This window comes from Mizuhopecten yessoensis, unplaced genomic scaffold (genome assembly GCF_002113885.1).
Source record: "Mizuhopecten yessoensis strain PY_sf001 unplaced genomic scaffold, ASM211388v2 scaffold3627, whole genome shotgun sequence".
NCBI lineage: Eukaryota > Metazoa > Mollusca > Bivalvia > Pectinida > Pectinidae > Mizuhopecten > Mizuhopecten yessoensis.
In genome coordinates this window covers 1,126,336-1,152,786 of record NW_018405139.1, presented here as the reverse complement: position 1 = coordinate 1,152,786, position 26,451 = coordinate 1,126,336, and the positions used below count along the sequence as shown (strand labels likewise).

General features: G+C 35.8%; 1 protein-coding gene across 1 annotated transcript in view; it reads left to right on the top strand.

Moving 5' to 3' along the window:
- The window catches only part of LOC110447858 (ATP-dependent RNA helicase DHX29-like), a 76,330-nt gene that overhangs the window by 37,043 nt on the left and 12,836 nt on the right, over positions 1–26,451 (top strand). Inside the window, exons 9-20 of the mRNA XM_021493808.1 lie at positions 15,122–15,278; positions 16,233–16,356; positions 18,027–18,128; positions 19,192–19,323; positions 20,296–20,625; positions 21,115–21,384; positions 21,958–22,134; positions 22,744–22,833; positions 23,192–23,287; positions 23,561–23,650; positions 24,487–24,626; positions 25,717–25,890. Of these exons, the coding sequence (XP_021349483.1) occupies positions 15,122–15,278; positions 16,233–16,356; positions 18,027–18,128; positions 19,192–19,323; positions 20,296–20,625; positions 21,115–21,384; positions 21,958–22,134; positions 22,744–22,833; positions 23,192–23,287; positions 23,561–23,650; positions 24,487–24,626; positions 25,717–25,890 (1,882 nt within the window). The remainder of the gene's footprint in view (positions 1–15,121; positions 15,279–16,232; positions 16,357–18,026; positions 18,129–19,191; positions 19,324–20,295; positions 20,626–21,114; positions 21,385–21,957; positions 22,135–22,743; positions 22,834–23,191; positions 23,288–23,560; positions 23,651–24,486; positions 24,627–25,716; positions 25,891–26,451) is intronic.

The window sequence follows — 26,451 nt, the reverse complement described above, 5'->3', positions numbered from 1 at the left end:
TGTTTATACTGGTTTCCATATTACACAGGTTCAGTAACATAGAATATATACAGTGGGACCTAGTTGAAGGTCTGGTTATACGGGTTTCCATATTACACAGGTTCAGGAACATAAAATATATACAGTGGGACCTAGTTGAAGGTCTGGTTTATACAGGTATCCTCATTACACAGGTTCAGGAACATAAAAATATATACAGTGTGAACTAGTTGAAGGTCTTGTTTATACAGGTTTCTGTATTACACAGGTTCAGGAACATAAAAATGTATAAAGTGGGACCTAGTTGAAGGTCTTGTTATACAGGTTTCCATATTACACAGGTTCAGTTTACATAAAACTGTATAAAGTGGGACCTAGTTGAAGGTCTTGTTATACAGGTTTCCATATTACACAGGTTCAGATTACATAAAACTGTATACAGTGGGACCTAGTTGAAGGTCTTGTTTATACAGGTTTCCATATTACACAGGTTCAGGAATATAAATATGCAAGACAACACACTTGTGATATTCTGATGAATCAGAAAGCACGAGTTTATACAGGTTAACTGTCTATACAGGTTTCAGGTAATCTGGTACCTCTATATATGTGTAATATATAGTTTTGTCTTGAGCGATGTGTATAATGTTCACTTAACAAATAGTATTTATCACTCGACCGTTGTAAACACAGAATCTAGAAACACTTTACAATAGTGGCATCAAGTGACAAATCTCCTCAGAGCAGCGATCCTTTCCAGAGCAGGGTTTTGCTGATTATCCTTGTTCGGTGTATTAGCCGAGTCCAGGTAAGCTCTGATGGCCCTAGGATAGTCCCCAATGGTTTCGTAACATATTCCCAACATTGTATGCACCATAAAGAAGCCTCCTTGGCGGTCATCTAACTTGACCACTATCATGTTACGTAGTGCTAAATCACGTCCCCTTTTGTCTCTTAGCTCATGGCAGCACAGGAAGGACAGGAACAAAGCATACGGTAGTGGAGTTATGCGCACACCAGCTAATGTGTTTCTTGATACCTCCAGGCAAAAGTGGGGAAGATGCATAACTTCTTTATGCACAAACATTTCTTGTGTGAATGTTTTCTTCAGTTTGTAAATTGAGGTATATCCTTTGCCACAGTATTGCTTTATATACATTGCTTCTTGTTTTTCTGGCAAGAGAGTTCCTTGACGGATGTAATATGATGGCTGTGAAGTTATTTGTTTACACATCTGTAGGGCGTTCAAGTAGTTCCCTGTCAGGAAGTGAAGAGTTGCCAAATCCAAAACAGTTGTGCCCATTGAGGCACAAAGTTTCATTCTGAATAGACACTTCCGCAAGGTCCGATACCTGGTCTTGTTGGTTGTAAGCCCACCAATCAGGTTTTGATGGGCTTCTGTGCTTGCTAATTTAGATACCAAACTGACAGTGGTCGAAAATGTGAGTACTTCGTCTACCTCTGAATGAGATTTCATCAGTAAATCCATTGATCTGATAATGGGCAAATGTTTGTCGTCATCATTCCATTGGAGCATCCCTCTCTCCGCGGTACATTTGACAAACATATCCTGTGTGTACTCGATTTCTTGTGCAGTTTGTTCACACAGCAGTTTTTTTTGCACTTCAACATTACAAACACGTTCCAGTATATTTACATGACAGTGTGACCCATGAACATTTGATAAACAAAGTAACCTCTTTGTATGAAACCTGTCCAAAATGTGAAATAGTTTTTGTTGATTTTGTCCATGAACCTTTCTCTGGAACAAGTTGTTGGTTGGAATGAAGTAGTGGGGGAAGTGTCCTGCCCTGACGTAAGATATCAAAATGTTAAAGCAAAACCAGAAACAATTAAATAAATTTTGTTCCTGCCAGAGCTTTGGATGAGAGTTTTCCATTGAAAAAAACATCAGTGTTTTTAAATGATAAGAGCACAAAATATCATCATCTTCTTTCCCAATGATATTTCGCAGTGTGTCTTTCATTTGTTTTAAGAAATATTTCAGCAAACAGTAAACTTTCTTTTGTATGTGACTAAGAGAGTGAACTAACAGTCTCTCTGCTGATACAAACGATATCCTCCACTGTAATAGTGTGTCGTCGGAACATTTGTCCCCTACAGGGACAAGATGACAGCCACTTTGTACAGCTTTGTCAATCAGTGCTTGTGTTGGCCATCCATACAGACGTGGGCGTGTCCCCCATTGGGTAGCCTCCCTTGGCCAACTGTTACAGTGAAAGCATATTACTGTATCTATATAACCATCCGAAAAGCTCGGCCCATTCGATTCATACTGCGTTCCTAGTAATTCCATTCGTTCTTTTACAAGATTTTCTCTGTACATGTCACTTGAAGCAAATACAGAATTTCCAATTGGAACAAATGAATTATATAGACAGGAGCTAATTTTAGACCTGTCAATATGACCTAATTGTAAGGCCACATATCCAGGTCGGCAGCCGGCCTCTCTCACATACAGCACAGTCCTTCGTGTACTGTCTGGAGAAACACGCTGTCCGGGATACATAACCTCCACAAGTTTATCTACATACATATAGTCAGCATCTGAACCTAAAAGATTAACTCCTTCAAATCTACTTCCACAGGGCAATATCTTTACAATGTCATTAATGTTCCATATATATTCCTGTCCAAGCATAGCTCTCCTCCTGAAGTCCATTATCTCCCTTGTCCCCAAGATTTCCCTCTCAAGGAGTTTTGACAGCAACACAGAAACCCTCTCAATATCCCATGGGCTCTCCATAGCTGTATGTTGGTGAGATCTGCAATGGAAGAATATCTCTTTTCACAAATATTTAAAAAATATAATAATAATATACAACATTTATAAAGCACCCTATCTAATTTGCCAACTGTGATTTACAATGCATGGATTGTAGTACTCCTACAGTTACAGTTATAAATATAGTTGATTAAAAAAAGCATAAAAATCAGCATTGTATATTTATAAGTTTCAAGACATTTATCTTGGATTTTAAGAGTTAAAGTTTGTTATCGGTATTTCGCAATAGTACAGATCTTTCTCAAGTTTCATATGAAGATTCCCCATGGTCCCTATAGTTATATCTTGAGAGTGATCATAAAAGCAAGATGGCTGTAGGTGGTCATTTTGGATTTTGACATATTCCAAGAACATCATTACTATTTCCCAGAAAGCACTTAACAGATCTTTCTCATATTGCAATGATTGGTTTTATTTCTTTCACATTAAGTACTGTACTAGTAAATATGTGAAAAACAAACACACTTTGAACTTTGAAGGTTGTCTTTTAAACACAGGAGTATGAAGTTTAGATCAAAAGTTACCTCAAGGTGCATTTAATGTTCACATGGCTCAATCAAACAGATAACAGAAAAGAAGAGAAAATATAGAACTGACATAGAACTAATGAAGATGATACGATGATGGGCGCCAAGATTCCTCTGGGATGGTTTGTTACACAATGGTGTTGCTAGTTACACCTGATAATGGTGTGGCTAGTTACACCTGATAATGGTGTGGCTTGTTACACCTGACAATGGTGTGACTAGTTACACCTGACAATGGTGTGGCTTGTTACACCTGACAATGGTATAGCTTGTTACACCTGATAATGGTGTGGCTTGTTACACCTGATAATGGTGTGGCTTGTTACACATGATAATAGTGTGGCTTGTTACACCTGACAATGGTGTGGCTTGTTACACCTGATCATGGTGTGGCTTGTTACACCTGACAATGGTGTGGCTTGTTACACCTGATAATGGTATAGCTTGTTACACCTGATAATGGTGTGGCTTGTTACACCTGATAATGGTGTGGCTTGTTATACCTGATAATGGTGTGGCTTGTTACACCTGATAATGGTGTGGCTTGTTACACCTGATAATGGTGTGGCTTGTTACACCTGATAATGGTGTGGCTTGTTACACCTGANCTACAAACCTATTCAAGTTTTCATTTTTCAGATTACCTCCCTTTGTTGGTAGTTTGAGAGCAGAATTGGTAAATACACTTTTCAGGAGAATTCATATTACTCGGTCACTATTAAAGTGAGAAAGGAAACGGATACATCATTGTGTTCATTGTCGCATTTTCCAGACATTTAAAAGGTTTTGATTAAATTTTGGGGAAAAAAAAGTGATGTATAAGGTAGCAGAGTACAGTAGAGGGTTGTGGCCATGGGTGATATTTTTGTTAAATGGCTAACCCCTGTATAATGATATGTAAAAAAAATATAAAAATAAAACTGTACTAAAATTGGTATAAGCATGATGAAGTGGGCTATGTGAGCTTCACATTTGTAAAAAAGAAAGAAGATTTCTTTGGTTCGAGAATAAAATTTTGGCCATAATACGAAAGGGTGCGTACACATGAAAAGCTAGCTTTACAGGAGGTAAAATTTTGACAACAGCACACGACGCAAAATTGCAAAAAATCAAGTTCTACAATTTTACTGCGACCCAGATAATTCTGCAACCAGGTAGGTAATCTTTAATTTCAGACAGAGCTTAGGAAAAAAATTACTACTTGCGGGGGTCAAATTTTGGGTTAAAAATAGCATTTTTTGGCATTTTTTGGTAATTTTTGATGTGGTAACCATGGTTTTCACACAAGTGACATACATAGAAAAAAGAGGTTTATACACTTCTCAGTGCTTTATATGTATTGTAAATGTAATGCAGTTTACAAATATATATACATGTATACATGTGTTGTGTAGGGTAAAACCGCTGTGTTTACATTTCCTCGACATGTGCCTTGTTTATCAGAGTCGGGCCATTTCTACTGTATTCTGCTACCATATACACATAGAACTTGATTTTTTCTGAAAAAATCCCTTTTTATGCTTGATTCAGCTTCACTTTCATTCATTAATACTTAAAACTACTCAAAAACGCCAAAAAACCCGTTACATAGATAGGTCTATATATAGGTCATTAGCCTGTTACCTGTGGATGTATAAAGAGAGGTAACTCGCGCTTTCACAGGCACTTGTGAAATTCTGCAATTCATCACATATGTGTCAATTATGTTATTGGTAAAGTTGATACCAAACATCAAATAGTTCACAGGCTATCTCCTGATGCATTCATACTAGATTTCAGTCTGTTTCACTCAGTTCAGCACCCGGTAGCCATGGTTACTAATACATAAAGTTGTATTTATTGAAAATGGGTAAAAATGGGTAAAATATCTGTTTTCATTTTAATTACACTATTTTAGATGTTTTTTTCCACTTGATTCAGCATACAGATGAAATAAGCAAAGTCAGTAATGTCAATAAATTTTATTTCCATAATTACAGCTGAAGAAAATCTTTTTTTTCTAGCGAAATATGTTAAATGAACAATTTCTGAGGGTCACTGTCAATTCTAGGCGAGGAAAGTAAATAACGGTTGCTATGGTGGCACTTGTCTGATTTCTCAGAATATCTTACATTTCTGTGCTGTTCATCGGTTACGGGAAGTGTGTCTGTTGCTAGTTTGTTGTTGAGATGGGTTTCCTAGTGTTCAATATTTTGATATCAGTGATCCTCGATGATGTCATAGATGCCCATTGATGACGTCATAGTTATGATGACATCACAGTTACTATGACGTCATCAAACAAGACAGTAACATCATAGTATCACTGTACTGTTTGTTTTCTACATGCACATGATCTCAAGGCATCATATTTCACCCAAAAAGAAATTTTATTCATGAAAACTACAAACCTATTCAAGTTTTCATTTTTCAGATTACCTCCCTTTGTTGGTAGTTTGAGAGCAGAATTGGTAAATACACTTTTCAGGAGAATTCATATTACTCGGTCACTATTAAAGTGAGAAAGGAAACGGATACATCATTGTGTTCATTGTCGCATTTTCCAGACATTTAAAAGGTTTTGATTAAATTTTGGGGAAAAAAAAGTGATGTATAAGGTAGCAGAGTACAGTAGAGGGTTGTGGCCATGGGTGATATTTTTGTTAAATGGCTAACCCCTGTATAATGATATGTAAAAAAAATATAAAAATAAAACTGTACTAAAATTGGTATAAGCATGATGAAGTGGGCTATGTGAGCTTCACATTTGTAAAAAAGAAAGAAGATTTCTTTGGTTCGAGAATAAAATTTTGGCCATAATACGAAAGGGTGCGTACACATGAAAAGCTAGCTTTACAGGAGGTAAAATTTTGACAACAGCACACGACGCAAAATTGCAAAAAATCAAGTTCTACAATTTTACTGCGACCCAGATAATTCTGCAACCAGGTAGGTAATCTTTAATTTCAGACAGAGCTTAGGAAAAAAATTACTACTTGCGGGGGTCAAATTTTGGGTTAAAAATAGCATTTTTTGGCATTTTTTGGTAATTTTTGATGTGGTAACCATGGTTTTCACACAAGTGACATACATAGAAAAAAGAGGTTTATACACTTCTCAGTGCTTTATATGTATTGTAAATGTAATGCAGTTTACAAATATATATACATGTATACATGTGTTGTGTAGGGTAAAACCGCTGTGTTTACATTTCCTCGACATGTGCCTTGTTTATCAGAGTCGGGCCATTTCTACTGTATTCTGCTACCTTGAACCTTCCAATTCAAAGGTTGTAATACTTCATTATGTTCAAGGGTGAATGAGTTAAATGACATTTCATGTGTGTCTTTTGTAGACAGAGGTGAGAGAAAACTTCAGCACACAAACATAAATGGACTCAATGACTTTCACTTCAGCAGCTATTTTGTTTTTTAGTCCTGATGAAGGATTGCTCAAAACAAATGTTTGAGGACAAAATGTTCCCTACCATTTTGACTGACATTCTCCAACCATGACATCGTTGCAATGTGATACATGATGTCATTATCAGCTACAGTCAAACTTCCTTAAATCGAACTTCAAAGATTCAATTTTCTCAATGTGTCGAACCTATAACAAAGTACAGATTGTTTTTCTTATATAACACTTCAAACATTCTATTCATTAATCAAACTTTTTTGAGTCGAATGTATTGATTATTTCAAATTGTTATACCTCTACAAAGTTTTCCCTAAATAAAAACAATACGTAAAAATGTCCTATTTCCATGAAATCACTCAAATCTCTCCATCTGAGGGCTACTCTCTCCCCAAAATAGGACTACTCCCTGACAGAAAGAGGACAACTCCTTCATGAATATTTGTAGGCGGAGCGTATACAATTTCAACCAATGAAAACATTTGGTAGGCAGGGCCTTCCCCTCGATGGAAGTGACGTCACAATTCAGAGCCAAACGACAACAGCGAAAATGGCCACCGATGTAGGCCGTTTTGATCATCTTACTGATGAGGAACAACAGCATATTTTGGACGATAAAAGTTAAACTTAAATACAAAAGCTGTTGTTAAGACTGCAGTGAATTTACTTCAACCTTATTTAACTGAACGGAATGCCGGAGGCGTCGACGAGTAGGGCAGAGCAAGCAAAGAGGAGGTGAACGTGTGTTCACGCAACCATCAAACTTCATAGGAAGGTTCATTACCATAAAAGCTCGGACAAGTTCTGTAACTGCAATTATTGGACTGTAATTTACAGAGTTGTGGCCCTTTATTCAATTGCCGAAACAGTGTCAGCACGATATCTCGAGTTGTTTTCTACGGGTTAACATCAAACTTCATATATAGGAAGGTTCATTACCATGATAGCTCGGACAAGTTTGATAACCGTAATTTACAGAATTATGGCCCTTTATTCAATTGCCAAAATTTTTCAATGATTATAACTTCAAACTTCATAGGAAGGTTCATTGCCATGATATATATATCTCGGAATATTTCGATAGCAACCATTCTCAAAATGTTATTTTTGGAGTTATGGCCCTTTATGTACAAACATACAGACAACTGTGCATGCTCATTTAATGTATGACGGACATATTATATTCCGATTTCGCTGTGCCCCTTTTTGGTACATGTTGTAATCATTTTTTAAATATAATTGATGTTCAAAAAATTGTTTTTCATCTCTCAAAATCACTACAACAAGATATGATGTTGGATGGTTAGCATTCTTGAGTCAAAGTTTTTTTATGTTTTTTTTTATGGTTTTATTTTTCAAAAGATTTTTAATAATATAGATATAAAACAAGTATTTTCATTTTGCACACTCTTGCACACGTTTTTACAAATTGTACACTCATCATTTCCATCATCATCATCATTATCCTCATCATCATCATCATCATCATCATCATCATCATCATCATCATCATCATCATCATCATCATCATCATCATCATCATCATCATCACTATATCTTTGTCATCATCATCATTACCAGCATCATAATCACTATATCATCCTCATCATCCTCATCATAATCATCATAATCACTATCTCATCATCATCATCACCATCATCATCATAATCACTATCTCATCATTATCATCATCACCATCATCATCATAACCACTATCTCATCATCATCCTCATCATCACCATCATCATCATAATCACTATCTCATCATCATCCTCATGATCATGATCATCATCACCATTCAAATGCTCTGATCATCATAGTTATCCTCATCATCATCATACAAGGAGTGCCTACAGCAGCACACCTCACAATAGATGTTACTTTCGTATCAATATCAATTGAATTAATAACACCATAATTTCAACTCCAATCTGTACAAAAAATGTCATCTTTTGCATTTAGCTCAGCACATCACCAGGACCCTCACTTTTACCATTATTGATATCTTGCTAATATAACTGTCATCAACACTGCCACTAAATCACACTGCATCATCATTCATTTTCATAATGAGGAAGATCTCTTGTTACATGTATACAAAGTTTACGACAAACACTCAACATCATGTTATAATTTTATACATACATTACTACATGTACACTTTGTTACAGAACCGAAGCTTACACTGCACTTTATTTAAAAAGCTTCAACAGATATACCCACTTGTTTAAGCTTTCACTCACACACACTCACAGACACTCACACACACTCACACACACTCTATCTACAAAAAAGATAAAATCCCTGTCATTGTTATATCTCATGTATATAACATTGTTGAAAAAAAAGGAAAGAGAAAGAAAAAAGAAGAAATGAACAAGAAAAGGAATTATAGGCATAGAAATATAGAAATATTATATTAATGAATTCTAGGGATAGATACCAGAGACAGGGATGTTGACTTATATTCATCTAGAACTTAAAAAAATATTTCTTTTCAAAATTAGCAAAATATATTGCCAGAGCACTGTACTAATTTATAAAAAACATATTTGAAATATTCAATACATGTGTATGTAAGTTTGTGTATATAATTATCAGTACACTTATATTTAACATTAGTCCACAAGCTCTATTAGCCGCGTCCATTTTTCCCAGTATGCAGTAAATCTCTGTATATAGTATTCACCTTTAGCAGTTGCAATATAACGTTGTACACAGTAATGGTCCTTGATTTAAAAAATAAGAGTGTTGTTATTCAACATTTTATTGTTGCATCTAGAGCTGTAATTTTAAATAATGCATTGCTTTATTATTAAAAGTATATCGTTATCGCTCTTATTAAATCGTTCTGTTTGTGTAAACAATCCTAATATGAATGTGAGTTTATTGTATTGAAAAGGAATTAGCAATGCATCTAAAAGAGATTCAAAATTTTGCAAAAAAGACTGAATGGCATTCCCATAGTAAGTGCACTATAGTTTCTTCGACCTGATTACAGAAAGTACAAAGAGGATTATCTGAGATACCCACTTTAGATAAAAAAGAATTTGTTGTCAGTATATGATGCGAAATTCGAAACTGAAGCCATTGTAGCTTTATATTAGAAGTAACTCTAAAAGGGATATGATGTATTTGTTTCCAGTTCTGGTCATTGATGTCAAGTTCACTGTTCCATTTAACCTGTCCAGTTGGAATTATTTTTCTATTTACCAGTGTAATGTAAAAACTTTTTGAACCTATTTAGCAGAAAAAATAAAACTCTCCAAATTTACTGGAACATATGGAAAAGAAACTTTAAAAAAAGGCATGTCATTACCTGGTAAAAACTGTCTTACTGCAGCCAATTAATACCTTCGAAAGTTAGAAAATCTGTGTTTATTTGAAATAAATCTATAAACTCATGAAAATTGAAAAAAGAGTTATCATTCTTGATTAAATCACAGATTATAACTATACTATATGGTTGTACCATTCTCTGTAAAACACTGACCTCCTGCCAACAGCTATTTTTCTATTAAACCATATTGGAGTTTTTGTGACCTCTTTCCCTTGTCTAAATGGGTTTTCCTTCTCAGCTTTTCTAAGTCTTTCCCATGCCCTCAGGATATCTTTCCAGAACTGATTCTTGCATCTATCATAACGAATTTGTAAATAGTCATCCCCAACATTAACAAGTAGGTGAATATCTACAATAGACTTGATAATGTACTGCCATTTACCTTCACTAAGGAAAAGTCTCTTGACCCAATTGAGTCAAAGTTCTGATGATTTGAATTTTTCCAAATGTTCCCATCAAGTTCAAAACATTGAAGTTTGACGGTACATTTCCCTTGACTGAAAACATATATAAACAAAATTACATTATAGAAAGTGAAATCATTCTCAACTTAATTTAAAGAATATATAGGGGACATCCGGGTAAATACGGACAGTTCTTTAATAATATGAATCACACATAATCCATTACATATGATTAAATCAGACTCCGTTATTTCTAGACATTGATCAATCTACTGATATGGATGTTTGTCTCCGTTGGCTGACAGTATCTAATAATATTCGTCCTCATGCGCGTAACTTGCAACACATCCGGAACTTAGTTTTCGGAAACAATGTCCGAAAAATAAACCATGATTCGAGACAGATATGTTACGATTATCTTCACAAAAAACTTAACACATATACTTTATATTGTACTTTGATTGCAGTAATTTATTAATATTTTTGTTGTTGTTGTGCCTGAGGCATCCGTAATTTCGTACAGATTTTTATTAGGCGGGTAAATACGGACAGTTCTTAATTGTCCAATTAATATTTAGGTGGTTCTTACAAAAGGCTACATATAACCAATAGGCTTTTTACATTGATTTCTTTTTACAAGCAAAACATCTGATATCAGAATTAACACAATTATAACACCTTAATAGATTGTTAAACTTACATTTTATACTCTCCATTATCACAAAACCAAATAGCAACATGCCAGTGCTCAATAGGAATGTTGTTACAAAGAGTCATTGAGAGGGGAGGTAAGTTATAATTACAAACTGCCCGGTATGTTGTATGCCGACAGAACAATAACTTGGAGCAGAACATGTAGCAACCCCTGGCGAAACATTGTGACCAGTTTCTATGGTTTAATTGGGTGAGTGCATGATTAGAGTGTCTGCAATTACCCTACACGTGTCTGTAATTATCCTACACAGGTCTGTAATTACCCTACATGTGTCCGTAATTACCCTACACATATCCGTAATTACCCTACACGTGTCCGTTATTACCCTACACATATCCGTAATTACCCTACATGTGTCCGTAATTACCCTACACATATCCGTAATTACCCTACATGTGTCAGCAATTACCCTACACGTGTCCGTAATTACCCGTCACATGTCTGTAATTACCCTACACATTTTCGTAATTACTCGACACGTTTTGTAATTACCCGACACGTTTTGTAATTACCCGACACATGTTCGTAATAACCTGACATGTGTCCGTAATTACCCGACACGTGTCCGTAATTACCCGACACATGTTCGTAATAACCCGACATGTGTCCGTAATTACCCGACACATGTTCGTAGTTACCCTACATGTGTCCGTAATTATCCAACACATGTCCGTAATTCACTCCCTACATGTGTCGTATCACAACCGATTCCTCTATAATGCAAGTTTTTGTTTATAATTAACTAGTGTGCATTTTACCAACCAATTAAAAGCATAACTAAAAAATTGCAACAGAAAGGAACGTTCATTCTGACGAAACATGTTCATAGAATATCTATGATAGATATCGCACACAGCTTGTTGATAAACTGTACCAAGGAGCGTGTATTAGCTGTCATCATTTGAAAAGTGTCCGTATTACCCAGATGTCCCTTAATAGATTATTGATGAAACCATGATTTTAAAGGTGAACGAATGTCATACCTCTCTGTTGTATTCGCTCAGGAATGCAACTGCTTCATGATTTCAGAAATCCCGGGCCCTTATAGTCTTCGATACAGACATCTCCACAGTGTAACACTGGTTCTGCCATCCCTTCTGATTTTTTCCAAGTGTGGTTGGGTTATAGTCAGTAGTATCTTTTAACTTTGGGAGTGTCGGAGAACCCATAAGGAAGTCTTTGTTTTGATTTATGGATTGATGAGTCCTATAAACTTAGAGTGAGGATTGGATGCTCAGATATGTACCAGGAAAAGAAATTTTCAATATAAACATAAAATCCAGTGGAAAATTGAAATTCTTCCTTATGCACTTTCTTTTTCATGATTTTGTTCATGTTTGTTTTAAGTCAAGAAAAATATAGTTGATAATGACATCATATGTCACACTTAAATGATGTAATGGTTAAGAATGTTGGCCATACAGGAAGTATATGCACTTTCTATTTCGTGATTTTGTTCATGTATGTTTTAAGTCAAGGAAAATATAGCTGATAATGGCATCATATGTCACACTTAAATGATGTAATGGTTCAGAATGTCGGCCGTAATGGTACGGACAACTTTGACCTCGAACATTCGTTTGAAGCAATCCTGATATTTTTCAGACAAAATGCCACCTGTAAGTATAATCACTTTTCAAACCGTAATTAAAATTTCAAAAGAAAAAGGGTTTTATCTTACTTGGCAAAAAAGACATAACTATTTAGTTCCCTTGGCACTCAGCTGGCCTAAGGATCAACACTTAGAAAAACCTAAAACTGTTTGTAAATGGATTTTTCAAGAAATTTTTAAACAATTCATAAAACAGATATTATTTTTAAATACCTCCATGTTGTTTTTAGCTCACTTGGTCCAAAAAAACAACTTTTCAACACAATAGTAACACAATTTTGTTGCTATGGCAGGGTGGGCATCTATGTACATTGGAAAAAATCTGCACCAAGAAAGATAGCCATGATGTTTATAACAGAAATTGGTAAATAAATTCAATTTGAAAATTTGTATGTGGCCAAAATTTACCCATAACACACCAAGTCCTTTTGTGTAACAGGAGGGTGTGGCCCTCTTAGGGGCAGAATGGCTGGGCCCAATAGAGGAACTCCTTTTAATCTTTAAAATCCTTCTTCTTCAGTATGATTAGAGGGATTTTAACCAAATTTGGTCCAGAGCATCCTTGGGCAAAGGGGACAAAAGTTTGTATAAATGGAGTGTGTATCCCGCCTTGGGGCAGAACAGCACAGGCCAATAGGGGAACTTGAGGTTAATCTTTGAAATCCTTATTACTTAGTTTGATGGGAGGGATTTAACCAGATTTGGTCCAGAGCGTATATGGGCTATGGGGACTCATATGTGTTCCCCTGGGGGCAGATGTGTGGGGCCCAAAAGAGGGAACATATATGTTTAAAATACTTCTCCTGTAGTATGAAAGGAGAGATTTTAAACAAATTTGGATTTGGTGTAGAGCATCCTTGGGCAAAGTTGACCCGATTTTGTATAAATAAAGGGTGTAGCCCCCCTTCGGGAAGAGGGGCAGGGCCCAATAGGGGTAATTCAGATAAATTATAAAAACATCTTAATCATTCTGTTTGATTAGAGTGATTTTAACAAAATTTTGTGTAGAGTGTCCATAGGCAAAGGGGACTCAATTTTGTATAAATTTAGGGTTTCTTGTTGGGGGGGATTGAGGTAAATTTTTAAAATCCACCCAATTCAGAAAGAAGGGACCCAATGATGGGAGGGACAGGTGTTGTTGAAAGATAGAGCCAATATTTGTAAATTGTTGCAGTATCATATTTTAATGAGAAATTTTGTCGTGGTTGCTAAATGCCTAGTGATCTTATGCTGTGGCATCACGTCAAATATCTATCCTTCATCCGTCCTGAATAAGAAATGGATAGGATGATGGTATTTGGCCAGTAGCATGATGGGGAAAATCTTTAAACAACTTCTTCTGAATAACGAAAACATGCAAGTTGATGATATTTGGCCAGAAACATGCTGAGATGAAGGACTTTACAAGTTTGTTCAAACGAATGACCTTTGCCCATATTCAAGGTCAAATGTTCCAAACACTTAAACAATTTCTCCTAAATATAAAAAAGACTCGGATGATGGTTTTTAGCCAGTACCATGCTGGGATGAAAGGTTTGAAATTTTGTTAAAAAGAATGACCTTGGATTATATTCAAGGTCACAGGGGTCAAATATGTTCAAAATTTGAAATTACTTCTTCTGAATTGTGACCAGTTACCGTGGTCAGATGAAGAGCTAAGTTTGTTCATGTTAATGACCTTGACACACTTTCAAGGTCACATCTGGTCAATTGTGTATAAACCTTTAAAAGTCATCTTCTCAATAAACAAAAGGTCTAGAATGGTGATTTTTGAGAAGTTGCATTCTGGGAAGAAGGGCTACAAAGTTTGTTTGACTTTGTGTCCTTGTTTGTCTTTCAAGGTAACAGGTGTCAGATGTATTTAAACCTTTTAACAGATTCTTTTGAGTGGCTTTGAGTCAAAGGCACCCATATTTTGCCTGTAGCTTTATTTTAGTCCACTTCTAAGGTTGCAATTTTGAGATTGATACCAGGTGAGCTATGCAGGCCCATTTGGCCTCTTGTCTCCAAGCAGTCTGGTTTTCCTTCACCACCTAAACCTGGCACGTCTTTAAATGACCATATAGTTGTTAATAGGACGTAAAACACAAAGAATCCAATCCATTCCTTAGAAGTCAATATCTGATTCCAGGTTTTCTTAGAGGTAGTTGTAAGATTAAGGAAACAGGACTGTATTTATCAGTACAAGGTATGCCATGACACAAACATTACTCTTTGATCAGCTTTAATAATATCTTTTTTTTTTTTTTTTTTTTAGATATCTCTAAGAACTTGGAAAAAAGGATTTATTATAATCTTTGTGTAATTTTCACTTGAAGTTTTCTGTTTTGTATTGGTTTTAGCAAAAGTGCCACAGGATGTTCGTCAGTTTGAGTACACTCGTCAACAGTGGACAGGAAAGTCTCCAAAACAATTTCTGATTGACTGGTGTCGCAAACACAAGTGTGAGGCACCCAGGTACTACAAGGTCCAGCACCGCGGCAGCAAGTGGGCAAGCAGGTATAGATGCTTAGGGTCATCATGTTACACATTCAGTGCACCCACGATACTGCAGGGGTTATACTCACTGTGTCCCTCGATACTGCAGGGGTTATAAGATACTGCAGGGGTTATGCTCACTGTGTCCCTCGATACTGCAGGGGTTATAAGATACTGCAGTGGTTATGCTCACTGTGTCCCTCGATACTGCAGGGGTTATGCTCACTGTGTACCACCTAGTGGATGAGACTAGAAGACTAGTTTGATACTTTGGTGTACATCCAAAGAATCTATCGGTCATGTAATGATTAAAAAAAATGACTGGCTTTCAAATCAGGTATCAATCCTCTGTAATATCTTCAAAAGACAGGTATCAGACTGGCGATTGGTCAGGATTTTTTTACCATTTAACAATCAAATAGCTAGCTGAGTGCCTTCAATTTGCTATGACATATTACAGGTGTGCAGAGAATGTAAGTGAGCGTAACCCCTAGAGTATCGAGGATGCATTCAGTGTCACCAGGTATCGACATCCAGTCACAAGGTCAAATATTTTTGGTCTTGAAGTCAGGCAACTTAGGATGACTGGGTCACACAATCAGGGTCACCAGTTCACACTGAATGTTTGTTTGAGCTTATGCCATACCGCTGCGTCTGTATGTTGTCTGTCTGTCAACTTCCCTTTATAACGCTACTATTCCTGAACAGCTTTATGGATTTCGACTATGTACCATTGGAGGGATTTGGTCCAGAGCATCCTTGGGCAAGGGGGACCTTTTTTTGTTTAAAGGGAAAATGTGCCTCCCCGCCCCTTGGGTGCAGAGCTATTATCTTTAATAAGAAAAAAATTCCATGGTTGCTTTATTATCCAGGTGAGCGATACGGGCCCTTTGTAACATTTATGTACATGTATCTATATAAACTAAACACGAATATGAGAAAACGTATATTTTGAGGATTATTTTGTTATTTTAGGTGTATGGTTGATCGAAAGAAGGACGGTAAGCTGGAAGTAGTTCCTGAAATTCTTTGCGAAAATATCAAGGAAGCTGAGCACCTGGCATCAACACTTGCTTTGTATGAGTTGTGTAAGGGTCAGGTACGTACTCACTGTTAATCAACAACAATTTCTTAACTGCTAATGTCAATATAAATATATTGGACAATTTCTCTAGAAATTGATCACGGATCCCGTCTGAAACCAAATGATTTGGAAAGTTTGTGAAAAGTTCCCGACTAAAGAGTCTACTACAGTCAAACTTCCATACATTTGAAGATTCAAATTTCTCAATTTGTAAATCTTACTGCAAAGTCAAGATTGTTTTCTTTATATTTTAACCTACCAAAGTCAGTTGGCATTCATATAGGCTATGAATGCCATGGACCGATTGTTGACGTCATCATTATTATGATGCATAATTGTTACGTTGGATACCACTGGGTGATGGCTGTTCTATTCATTAAACAAGCATACACGATAAATACATTATTTTAACTAAATGCTCAATAATAGTAAGTGTAATCGAATTTTCAAGGAGATGAACAGATTCCAAAAACGGTAGATATAAGTATTGAACATATTTTATTATATTTAAGCATCAGTTGGCATTCATAGGCAATAAGAATTCCAACTGGACAAAGGCAAATTCAGTGAAGCGTCCTAGCGCTTGTTGGATTTGCCTTTGTCCAGTTGGAATTTATATTGCCTATGGATGCCAACTGAAAGCAGTTCAATGCTTAAATATAACACTACTGATATTCCATTTATTAATCAAACTTTCATAAGTCAAATTTCTCTCTGTTTCAAACTTCAATCAAGGTCCTATCATTAGGGAACTTATGACAACCAGCCCTTAAGTTTTATGAAGAATTTCTCAGCTGCATTTTACTTCTAGCTTATCTCCCCCTAGTTTAGAACTTGGAATCAGACATCCAAGTGATCAAAATTTTAGAGTTAAAGTTGTTTTCTTAATTATTCAATATTTTAGAGACAGTGGCCAGTCTAATACTCCAAATAAAATGTCTTGCCTTGTGTTCTGTCACTTAACAATCATATTCAGTCCTATGCAGTATATACAGGATTTTAAAGGTGTTCAAAGTTCATCATTCGTAAGTCAAAGTCTTCCAACTTTTTCTTGATTGTCCCACAAAGTTATAACATCAGTTTGACTGTAGTTATATAATATCATTATCAGAACAATGTTTTTCAGACGTAGACACAGAGCTGGATTAGACAGGTCTGTTTTAGACAAAGTATATTGTATAACTATTAAGGGTGAATTGACTGGGTGATTTACACTCTGGCCTTCCACATAGATGGCAGAGTTTGATCCCCACTGTTACCATACATATGTAACTTTCAAAGAAAGTGATTTTCTCCTGCCCACACAACTCCAACAACTCAGGTGGAGTATACAATGGTCTGGGGTGGATGTTGCGGTATCTGTGCTGTAGCATTCAAGTGAGATGGCACTATAAAAGATGCCATAGGAAGCACAATCCCACTACAAACAGAACACAATACATCTCCAGCAGGCAAACACACATAGTGAGATATTAGCCAGGTGGCATAGGACTAGTAGTTAGCGCCTGATAAGGCAGCTCCTGCAAATTCATTAAAATTTTATTGTTTAATGTATTATTTAATGTAAACATAAATATATCTATGTACTGTAAGGTGCTTTAGAGTGGCCTATTCTAGGTAGATAGGGTTTAATGTATCAATTGTTGTATATTAATTTTTTATTATTTATTCATTGTTTTTGCCAGTCTGTCCACCAGTTACTGCCCCCTTCATACAGGGCTGTGTGGCTGGAATGGTTAGACAAGGAGAAGGCAGAAGAAGACAAAGTCAAACAGACTGAGAACAAGGTAATAAGTTGACAAGTACAGTAAAACCCCACTTCCTCAAATTCGGTTTACTGAAATACCCCTCATTCGTCGAACAGTTTTTTTTTTCTTCGAATACCCCGTAACAAAAATTTATCCCCGACTCTTCATGGTCATAGTATTAATCCTATCCATTTATCGAACAGTTGTGACATGTCACGCCTGACAGACATTTTACCTGTGTATCACACCGGTACTGCAAAAATACCTTGGGCTAAGACTTCAGTTTACCAGTATTAGCGACATGCTTAATAATAGCATAAGTACCATTTTACGATACGTACATATGTTTAATAATTATTACCCAAAATTTGACTGATATATACTTGACGATCTAGGACCAACCTCAGATTACTCGAATACCATGTATTCCTCAAACTATTGGTCTGGCTCCCACAAGTTTGAGTAAGTGGGGTTTTACTATACTGTAATCTTCAAAGGACAGTTATCAGTCTAGCAATTAGTCAGGTAATCTTTTAACCAGTTGGCCACGTGCCTTCAATTTTGCTATGACATTTTCCAGGGCTGAAGAGCATAAGTGAGCGTAACCCCTGGAGTATCAAGGATGCTACAAGAGGGAATACCCCTGTACAGTGTACGCTATAGCTGCTAGTGAGAATGAAAATACAGTGTAGGCTACAGCTGCTGTCTAATGGAGGCAAATCATCAAAGGTTTAAGCTACAGCTGCGCATGAACGATACTTTACAGTACAGCTGGTGAAGAGAAAGCTGTTTTTCCTTGAATGGAACTTTTAAAAATAGATTTTAGTACATTTGGTTTGTTTGTGTTTTACATCCTATTTACAGCTATGGTCATTAAAGGACGTGCCAGGTTTTGTGGTGGAGGAAAGCCGGAGTTCCTACCGCGAGTACCTGGTGTCTGCCCCAAGTAGGTCTCGAACCCGTGATCCAGTGGTGAAAGTCTAGTGGTAGCAGAATGTCAGACGCCTTAACCACTTGGCCACCGCGGCCCCTAATAATTATTTGAGTACAATTTTGATCATTAAGCATGGATTTTTAATACCTATTATTCTGTTGTTTTCAGCCCCGAGATCAGTTCATTAGCAAATTAATGAAAAAGCTGAAAATATCTGTGAACATTATGGAGGCAGACCCTGAAGAAGACAGCGATAACGTTGTGGAATCGTGGGAAGAACTCGACGACATGGAAGATCTGGTAATACGAAAATTGTATTGAGATCGTCATGTAATGCAGAGGATACATCCATTGTCAAAAGTTTTCTCACTTACCTTCAATATACTGTGATGTTGCTTTGGAGACAACAGAAACGAAGTAAAGGTTGAGATGTTGACACTACACAGTTGTCAGAGAAAACATGACACTTTGTTGAATATTTTTGCATACATCCTTTGAAATGTGATAAAAATGATTTTTAAATTTATTTTCATTCCATGGCAGATTTGGAAGAACTCCTGCCAAGTTTTTCTTATTTGCTCAATCAATTGAAACCTACAAGATTAATTTCCCTAAACTCATGTGAATTGTAAAGTAATCTTGATTTATAAATAAATTATCATACTGTATGTGAATTTATATAAAACTATAATTTTGTTTTACTTGATGTACAAAATCCAACTACATGATATTTTTTATTATATAACACAATTAATTGTGTATGGTACTTGGGTAATTTTTTTTAGATCTAAATTGAGGTAAGCAATCATGAAGTGAGCAATCAAATGATTTAAAAGATTCAGATCTCTCTCCAGATTGAAATATAAATAATATGAATTTAACACTCATCAAAGTTTGTGTCAAAATTTTTTGAGGTTTGGAAAAATTGGATTTAGATATTGTAACAGAATTTACATTAAAGTTTTAACCCTGACTTAATAATATAAGAACACCTTTATTGACTTGTATTGGAATTTTGATTATTAATGCATAAATTACCTACAAATGTATGATGCTACCTACGGATGTATGATTGCTGAATTTAATCATTTTCTTTTTTAAAAATTTATCATAAAAGATTCAGGTATTAAAGCAGGACAAAAATATTAATATAAACAAACATAATTATATTTATTTAATAGAGTATGAAATTTTATCTGTTTATTTTTTCAGTTGAATAAATGCTATTTGTGAACATTCCCATTTACAATGTACCTTTTGATTTGCTTATAGGATGAGTTTCAAGACTCTGGTGATGAAAATGAAGAAGATGGAGAATCTAAAATTGTATCCGAACCTTCTGTGGTTAATGTTAAGTCTAATATTCAGAAAACAAAAGTGCAACGAAGGGGTGGAACAATGACAGGCAGGGAAATGAAATGTTTGTATGAACGTCGATGTAAGTCGGACAGATTCTGTGACCTGCTACAGACTAGACAAGAGTTACCTGTATATAAACACCGTGGCGCTATACTGAACAGGATAGACGGGCAAAGTGTGGTGGTGATCGCTGGGGAAACTGGAAGTGGCAAGAGTACACAGATACCTCAGTTTATATTGGAGGTGAGACTAGGCATTCTCGACGCGATTAGCCCTTACCTGCTTGACAAGTTTTTTCATTGCAGATTTCGGTTCATTTATTGTTACATACCTGGAATTATCTGAATGGGAATGGAAAAAGAATATTTAATTCCAAACACTGAATTATAACAAGGACATGATTAATGCAAAAGCAAAAAATATTTAATTGGTTATCTATAATGATAAGTTGTCATGCTATCAGCAGCTGTTGTACTCTTCCATAATACGATGTGAATGCGCAGAACTTTGTACAGAATTTTATCATTTCTCACACTGATTTATAGCATAATTCAATGATCAATTATGAAAATATATGGAATTTTTCATAATTGGTGCACACATTTAATTGATTATTTATCTATTCTAACCCAAAAAGTGAAACATTTATGATCAATGTTGGTTGTCCATAGCTGTTAATAGGACGTAAGTGCAAACCAAATTAATGACAAAAGAAACTATTGTTCTCCACAGCAATACGTGAGCAGTGGAGAAGGACACAGATGTAACATTGTGTGTACCGAACCTCGGAGAATTTCAGCCACAAGTCTCAGTCAGCGCGTCTCCCAGGAGATGGGTGAGGGTGCACTCGGTCATCGTGACTCGCTGGTTGGGTATCAAATTCGTTTCGAGTCCAAGTGTGGCCCAAATACACACCTGGTGTATTGTACCACGGGGGTGCTGCTACGGAAGCTGCAGTCTGATCCAGTGCTGCAAGATGTGACTCATATTGTGGTTGACGAGGTTAGTAGCGTGATTGAAATTACGATAACACGACTGATTAAAGGAACCTCTTGGATTTATACGAGAAGGTTAATCAGGAAAAGGAGAATATCTTGTCTACTCACATGATTAATATGAATGTAAATCACAGGAATGTGCTTTTTGTAGAAAATTTGAGCTTGTCTCCCATTTTAGCCAAGGGACATCAGCTTGTCACCCCCAAGGGGGAGATAGCCTCATGTAGAATAATATGCGCTAAATTGTGTCATGGAAAGACAATGGTTATCATGACATCATAAAAAGGTGAAGGGCTAACATTCATATGCCAAGTATGCTTTTGTGCACACATATAACTACTGTCAATTGAGTTGTGACTGAAACAATGTGATGAGAGACAAATAATCATCCCCTGCCTTGAGGGTGAAACAGAAATCTCCAACCCTCGGAGTGATAACTAGGTTGTCTAACCCTCTGCAGAGCTTTGAATTGGACAACAAAATAAATTACCTCTGGGATTGGAGATATCTCGATCACATCTTCAAGGAAGGGGAAGTTTCTATTAATCTTCATTTTGTTATCTATTGGCTGTGCTAGGTCCATGAGCGAAGTGTCCAGTCAGACTTTCTCCTCATCATTCTGCGCCGTCTTCTGTCCATCAGGAACGATTTGAAGATTATCCTGATGAGTGCTACCTTGGACAGTGATAAATTTTCCGCATACTTCCATCACTGTAGTGTCATCCAAATACCGGGGCGAACTTTTCCAGTGGAGGTAAGGTATTACCAAAAAGATCCTGATAGGATCGATATGTACATAGTGTTTGGTTATAATCAATTTTCAAATTCGAGGTATAGCTATCCAAAATTTAAAGATTTCAAGACTGTCCTAGAGAAATACAGATGATTTTAAAGATTTCAAAACTTATGAAAAACAAATTTACATATTACCTTGTAAGGAGATACATATATTTTTGTTTACAAAAACCAATCTCTAGTTATAGTTGCTATTTAATTATGATGATGTTTTAGGTGTGTGTCGGCAAAGAAAAGAACTTAAGCAATTGATTCCAAGGTCACCATGTTATATGAAACTGGCTGCCAAGTAGTAAATTTAGAAATACAAAAATATTTTCTCTAGTAGATGAGCCTAGAAATTCATGTTCAAAAGTTATAATTTTTAGTTGTTAAATACATGGAAGAGACATAAATATATTCACCCCTGAAGACACATTTGAAATCTTCTTATTCAAAGGTTGGAATACATCATTTTGAAATTCAGGGGGGGGGGTGAGTTATACTGTGATGGGACATTAGTTATAAAATGTTGTTATGACAGGTATAACTGTGATGGGAAATTAGTTATGAAATATTGTTGTGACAGGTATACCATGTTGAGGATGTGATAGAGAGAACGTTGTATGTACTGGATGACGATTCACCTTACGCTCTGAGGCCGGAACAGCTAGTCAAGGTATGTGTGTATTAATTATCGAGGCCAATGTGTAAGGCACACACATAAAGTAAAGCCTCAATATAATATCTCTCATTCCATTTGCCACCTCGCTTTCCTCCCAACATATTTCAAGGAACCTCTTTCTCATTTTCTTAAAAAGTCTTTCATACCTTTTCCTCAATTTATTGCCGAACCCCTTTATAATGCCAAAGTTTCTTTGGACAAATGATGGCAGTATAATGAGAATTTACTGTACATATAAATGAGTAGTGTACAATTAGAATAAAGTTAATCTTTTGTTTTCAGTTCATTTTGACTTTAGAATTATAAGGCTATAATGAAATGAATGTAGATATTTCTTGTTTTATTGTTTTAGGAAGAACAAGCCAATCTAGCAGTTACTGGTAAAGGAGGGGAACAGACTCGGGTGGACGTCTACTGGACTAAGGAGAACGTGTCCAAAATTGACCGGGTAAGTTGCTATACACACTGATATTCAACTGCCTTTATCATGAAAGTAGATGAGAGTTTTCAGTCATTTCATGAAAAAAACAAAAGTGTAGATACTTAATTCAAAATGAACATTTTTGTTTGTTCAGATTGTTTTGCACTGGCGATGGAGTAAGGCAGCACTCAATGATAGAAATATCTGAAATCAATTTGTTTTTAATTGTATGATATTACGGAAAGACGACAATAGCTTTAATTTGCAACATCCATATTACTGTGATAATTCTACTTACAGACTAACCTGTGTCCTGACACCTATAGTTTACGCACAAGAAACACAGTGACGAGAAGCAACACAGACCGTATCAACATGGACCTTATTGTGGTCAGTGTACATGTGTGGCCAGGCATTTCCAGTATTGGCCCAGAATACAGAATCGGGGAAAAATGCTTAATGTCATGGAAAAAAAATATCATGATAGCTAGTGATGATGGGCTGATGATCAATTTAAATCGAAATTCAATTGGTTTAATCTTTCCGATTCCGATCATCGATGTTACTGAACTTAAGTGTCAAATATATGCAATGTTCAGGATATGTTGAAGTTTATTTATCCCTATGATGTTTATTATATGTTTTATTGATAGTAATATAGAAAAGAAAAAAAATCAAAACTGCATAAAAGTTGCTTGAAATCCATACTGAAAGAAACCTTATGTATAGTTAACAACTCGTGTCTATTGATGTAAAATAGTGTACTCATTTTAATTAGGTACTCAGTTCCATGAAATTATAAACCAAATATGCAAACGATCATCAATAGGTTTACTTCTTCCAATTACAAACTGATTATCGATTATGGTTTTAACTGATTGCTAATACAAAATGTATTAACAGGCAAAGGTAACATTTCTGAACTTACTAACAGTTTTGTCAAATTGTCTTTAATTTATCAAAAATATCTTCTATGCTACTTGAACAGCTACCTGTAAGAATCTAAACAAATGTATTAATCCCACAATTTTTTTTATTTTTTTTTACCTAAACCTGCCTTTATATGGAGGAAGTTATAATCTGAATGGGACTGGGTCATATTTAAACTGTATCTGGAGACAAACACTGTGTGGTCGTGTTCAAACTGAAACATCCAGATTTGCTAATACTGATGTAAACATGTTGTCACATAATAAATTATAAATGTCATTGATCTTTCCCTACAGGAATTGCTGTGTTACTTGGAGAAGAGTCCGGAGTTTTCCCAGATGGAAGGGGCGGTGCTCATATTCATGCCTGGCTTGGCCGACATCCAGGAACTGTATGAATTGTTAATGGCTGACCGAAACTTTACAAAATCTCAAAGGTAGGAACAAAATATTGACTATCTGCAATATTTAATGATCATAAAAGAATTGAATCCCCCAATTATATAAAAAAAAAAACGTTTTGCCAGACTTTTTTTTTTTGCACTTTTTGTTGAACATTTCAACTGTGTATCAAAAGTTCAGAAAATGTCCAGCTCCATGCATTATTTTAGTTCAAGAGTAAAGTCAAACAGTAAAACAAACAAGAACTACGAGTAATTATATGTCTCGCCTGTCCCCGCTTTGAGCATAAGATTCAATGTGTCAAGCATTGTAAGTCTGAGCCGAAGTTCGGCATTTGATATTTTATAATCAAGTTTGGCAATACATCAACATGAAGATGCCGCGGTTGAGTTCGCAGTGCCATAATACATGTACTTACCAAATTTGATTGTAATCGAACAATAACTGTGAATTTTGACCAATCACAAGCACTTGTAAGGTGGCCATTTTGTCAAATCTGACAATGGATGTTGCAGCTGAGTGCAAAGATATAGTATAATCCAGGTTTGATTATGACAGCACATGTACTTTGTGAGAAATTAAACTCAACCCCCAGCTAAACAGAAAACTTTAACATGGCCCAATTAATAAACAAAGTCCAATTAACAGTAAATTTTTGTTAAAATTCTTGAACTGAAATGTGCATTTGGATGGTTATATATAGATATAAGTATATTCCAGGTTTCATTATGATGGCTTATGTACTTACAGACTTTGCTTGACAAATTGAATCTTATGCTCAAAGCGGGGATAGGCGAGACATATAATTACCTGTAATTCTTGTTTAAATTGGCACAATGGTATTTTAACAAATTAAACTACCACAGGATTTCTATTGGATTAAATAAAGCACAGTAAATAGTAAAAACGCTTCGTAACTGACCAACCGCATTGATGGGAATTGAAAATAACCCTGTGTGATGTAAAGACTCACAGTAAACTGAAATTCCTGCAGATTGTTCAGAGTTCAGTTTACACAGGTGACATTGTGGAAGGTAGACTGTTTTATACAGCATTTCAGATTATAAAGGGTTTAGTTTAACAGGTCATACTCAATCTGTAAGATGTTTGTGTCTTTCGCACCAGGTACAAAGTGATCGCCCTACATTCTATTCTGTCATCGTCTGATCAGAACGAGGCTTTCAGAGTTCCACCCCCAGGGATCAGGAAAGTTGTCATAGCAACCAACATAGCAGAAACTGGTATCACTATACCGGACGTGGTCTTTGTTATTGATACAGGCAAAGTGAAGGAAACAAGGTAACTACGGATGGTTTGTATTGTTTTATACAAGTCACTGTTCATATTGTTATCTACTGTCAATACTGTATACAAGTTATTTTTTTAATTTTATTTTCACAATTCAATGTAAAAGTGAATATTTCTAGAAACCCGTTTTTTTCTGAAAATCACAAATGCAACATGGCATGATTAACTGTATTTCAAATAAATTTGAATAAATATAATGCACAAAATCAGAGCTATACTACAATATTTTGATCTCGGTTATAAATGAGGCATTACAAAAACAAGTATTCAGTAATTCATCTGCAACATAAAGTTTTAAATGATTCTGAGCATTTCTGAGTTTTAATTCATAGCTAAATATGACATCATAGCTAATCTTTCGAATGGCTTTGGGCACTTCTGAACTTAAATTCACAGCCAAACTTGACATCACAGCTATCTATAGTGCAACTTCATTGTTGGGATAGACATAACTATGGATGGCATGTAGAACAATGTCACATTATCATAGTGTAAAATATCGCCTTAATTGTTTTGTTCGTTCTTGTTTCAATTTGTTTTGATTTGTTGGTG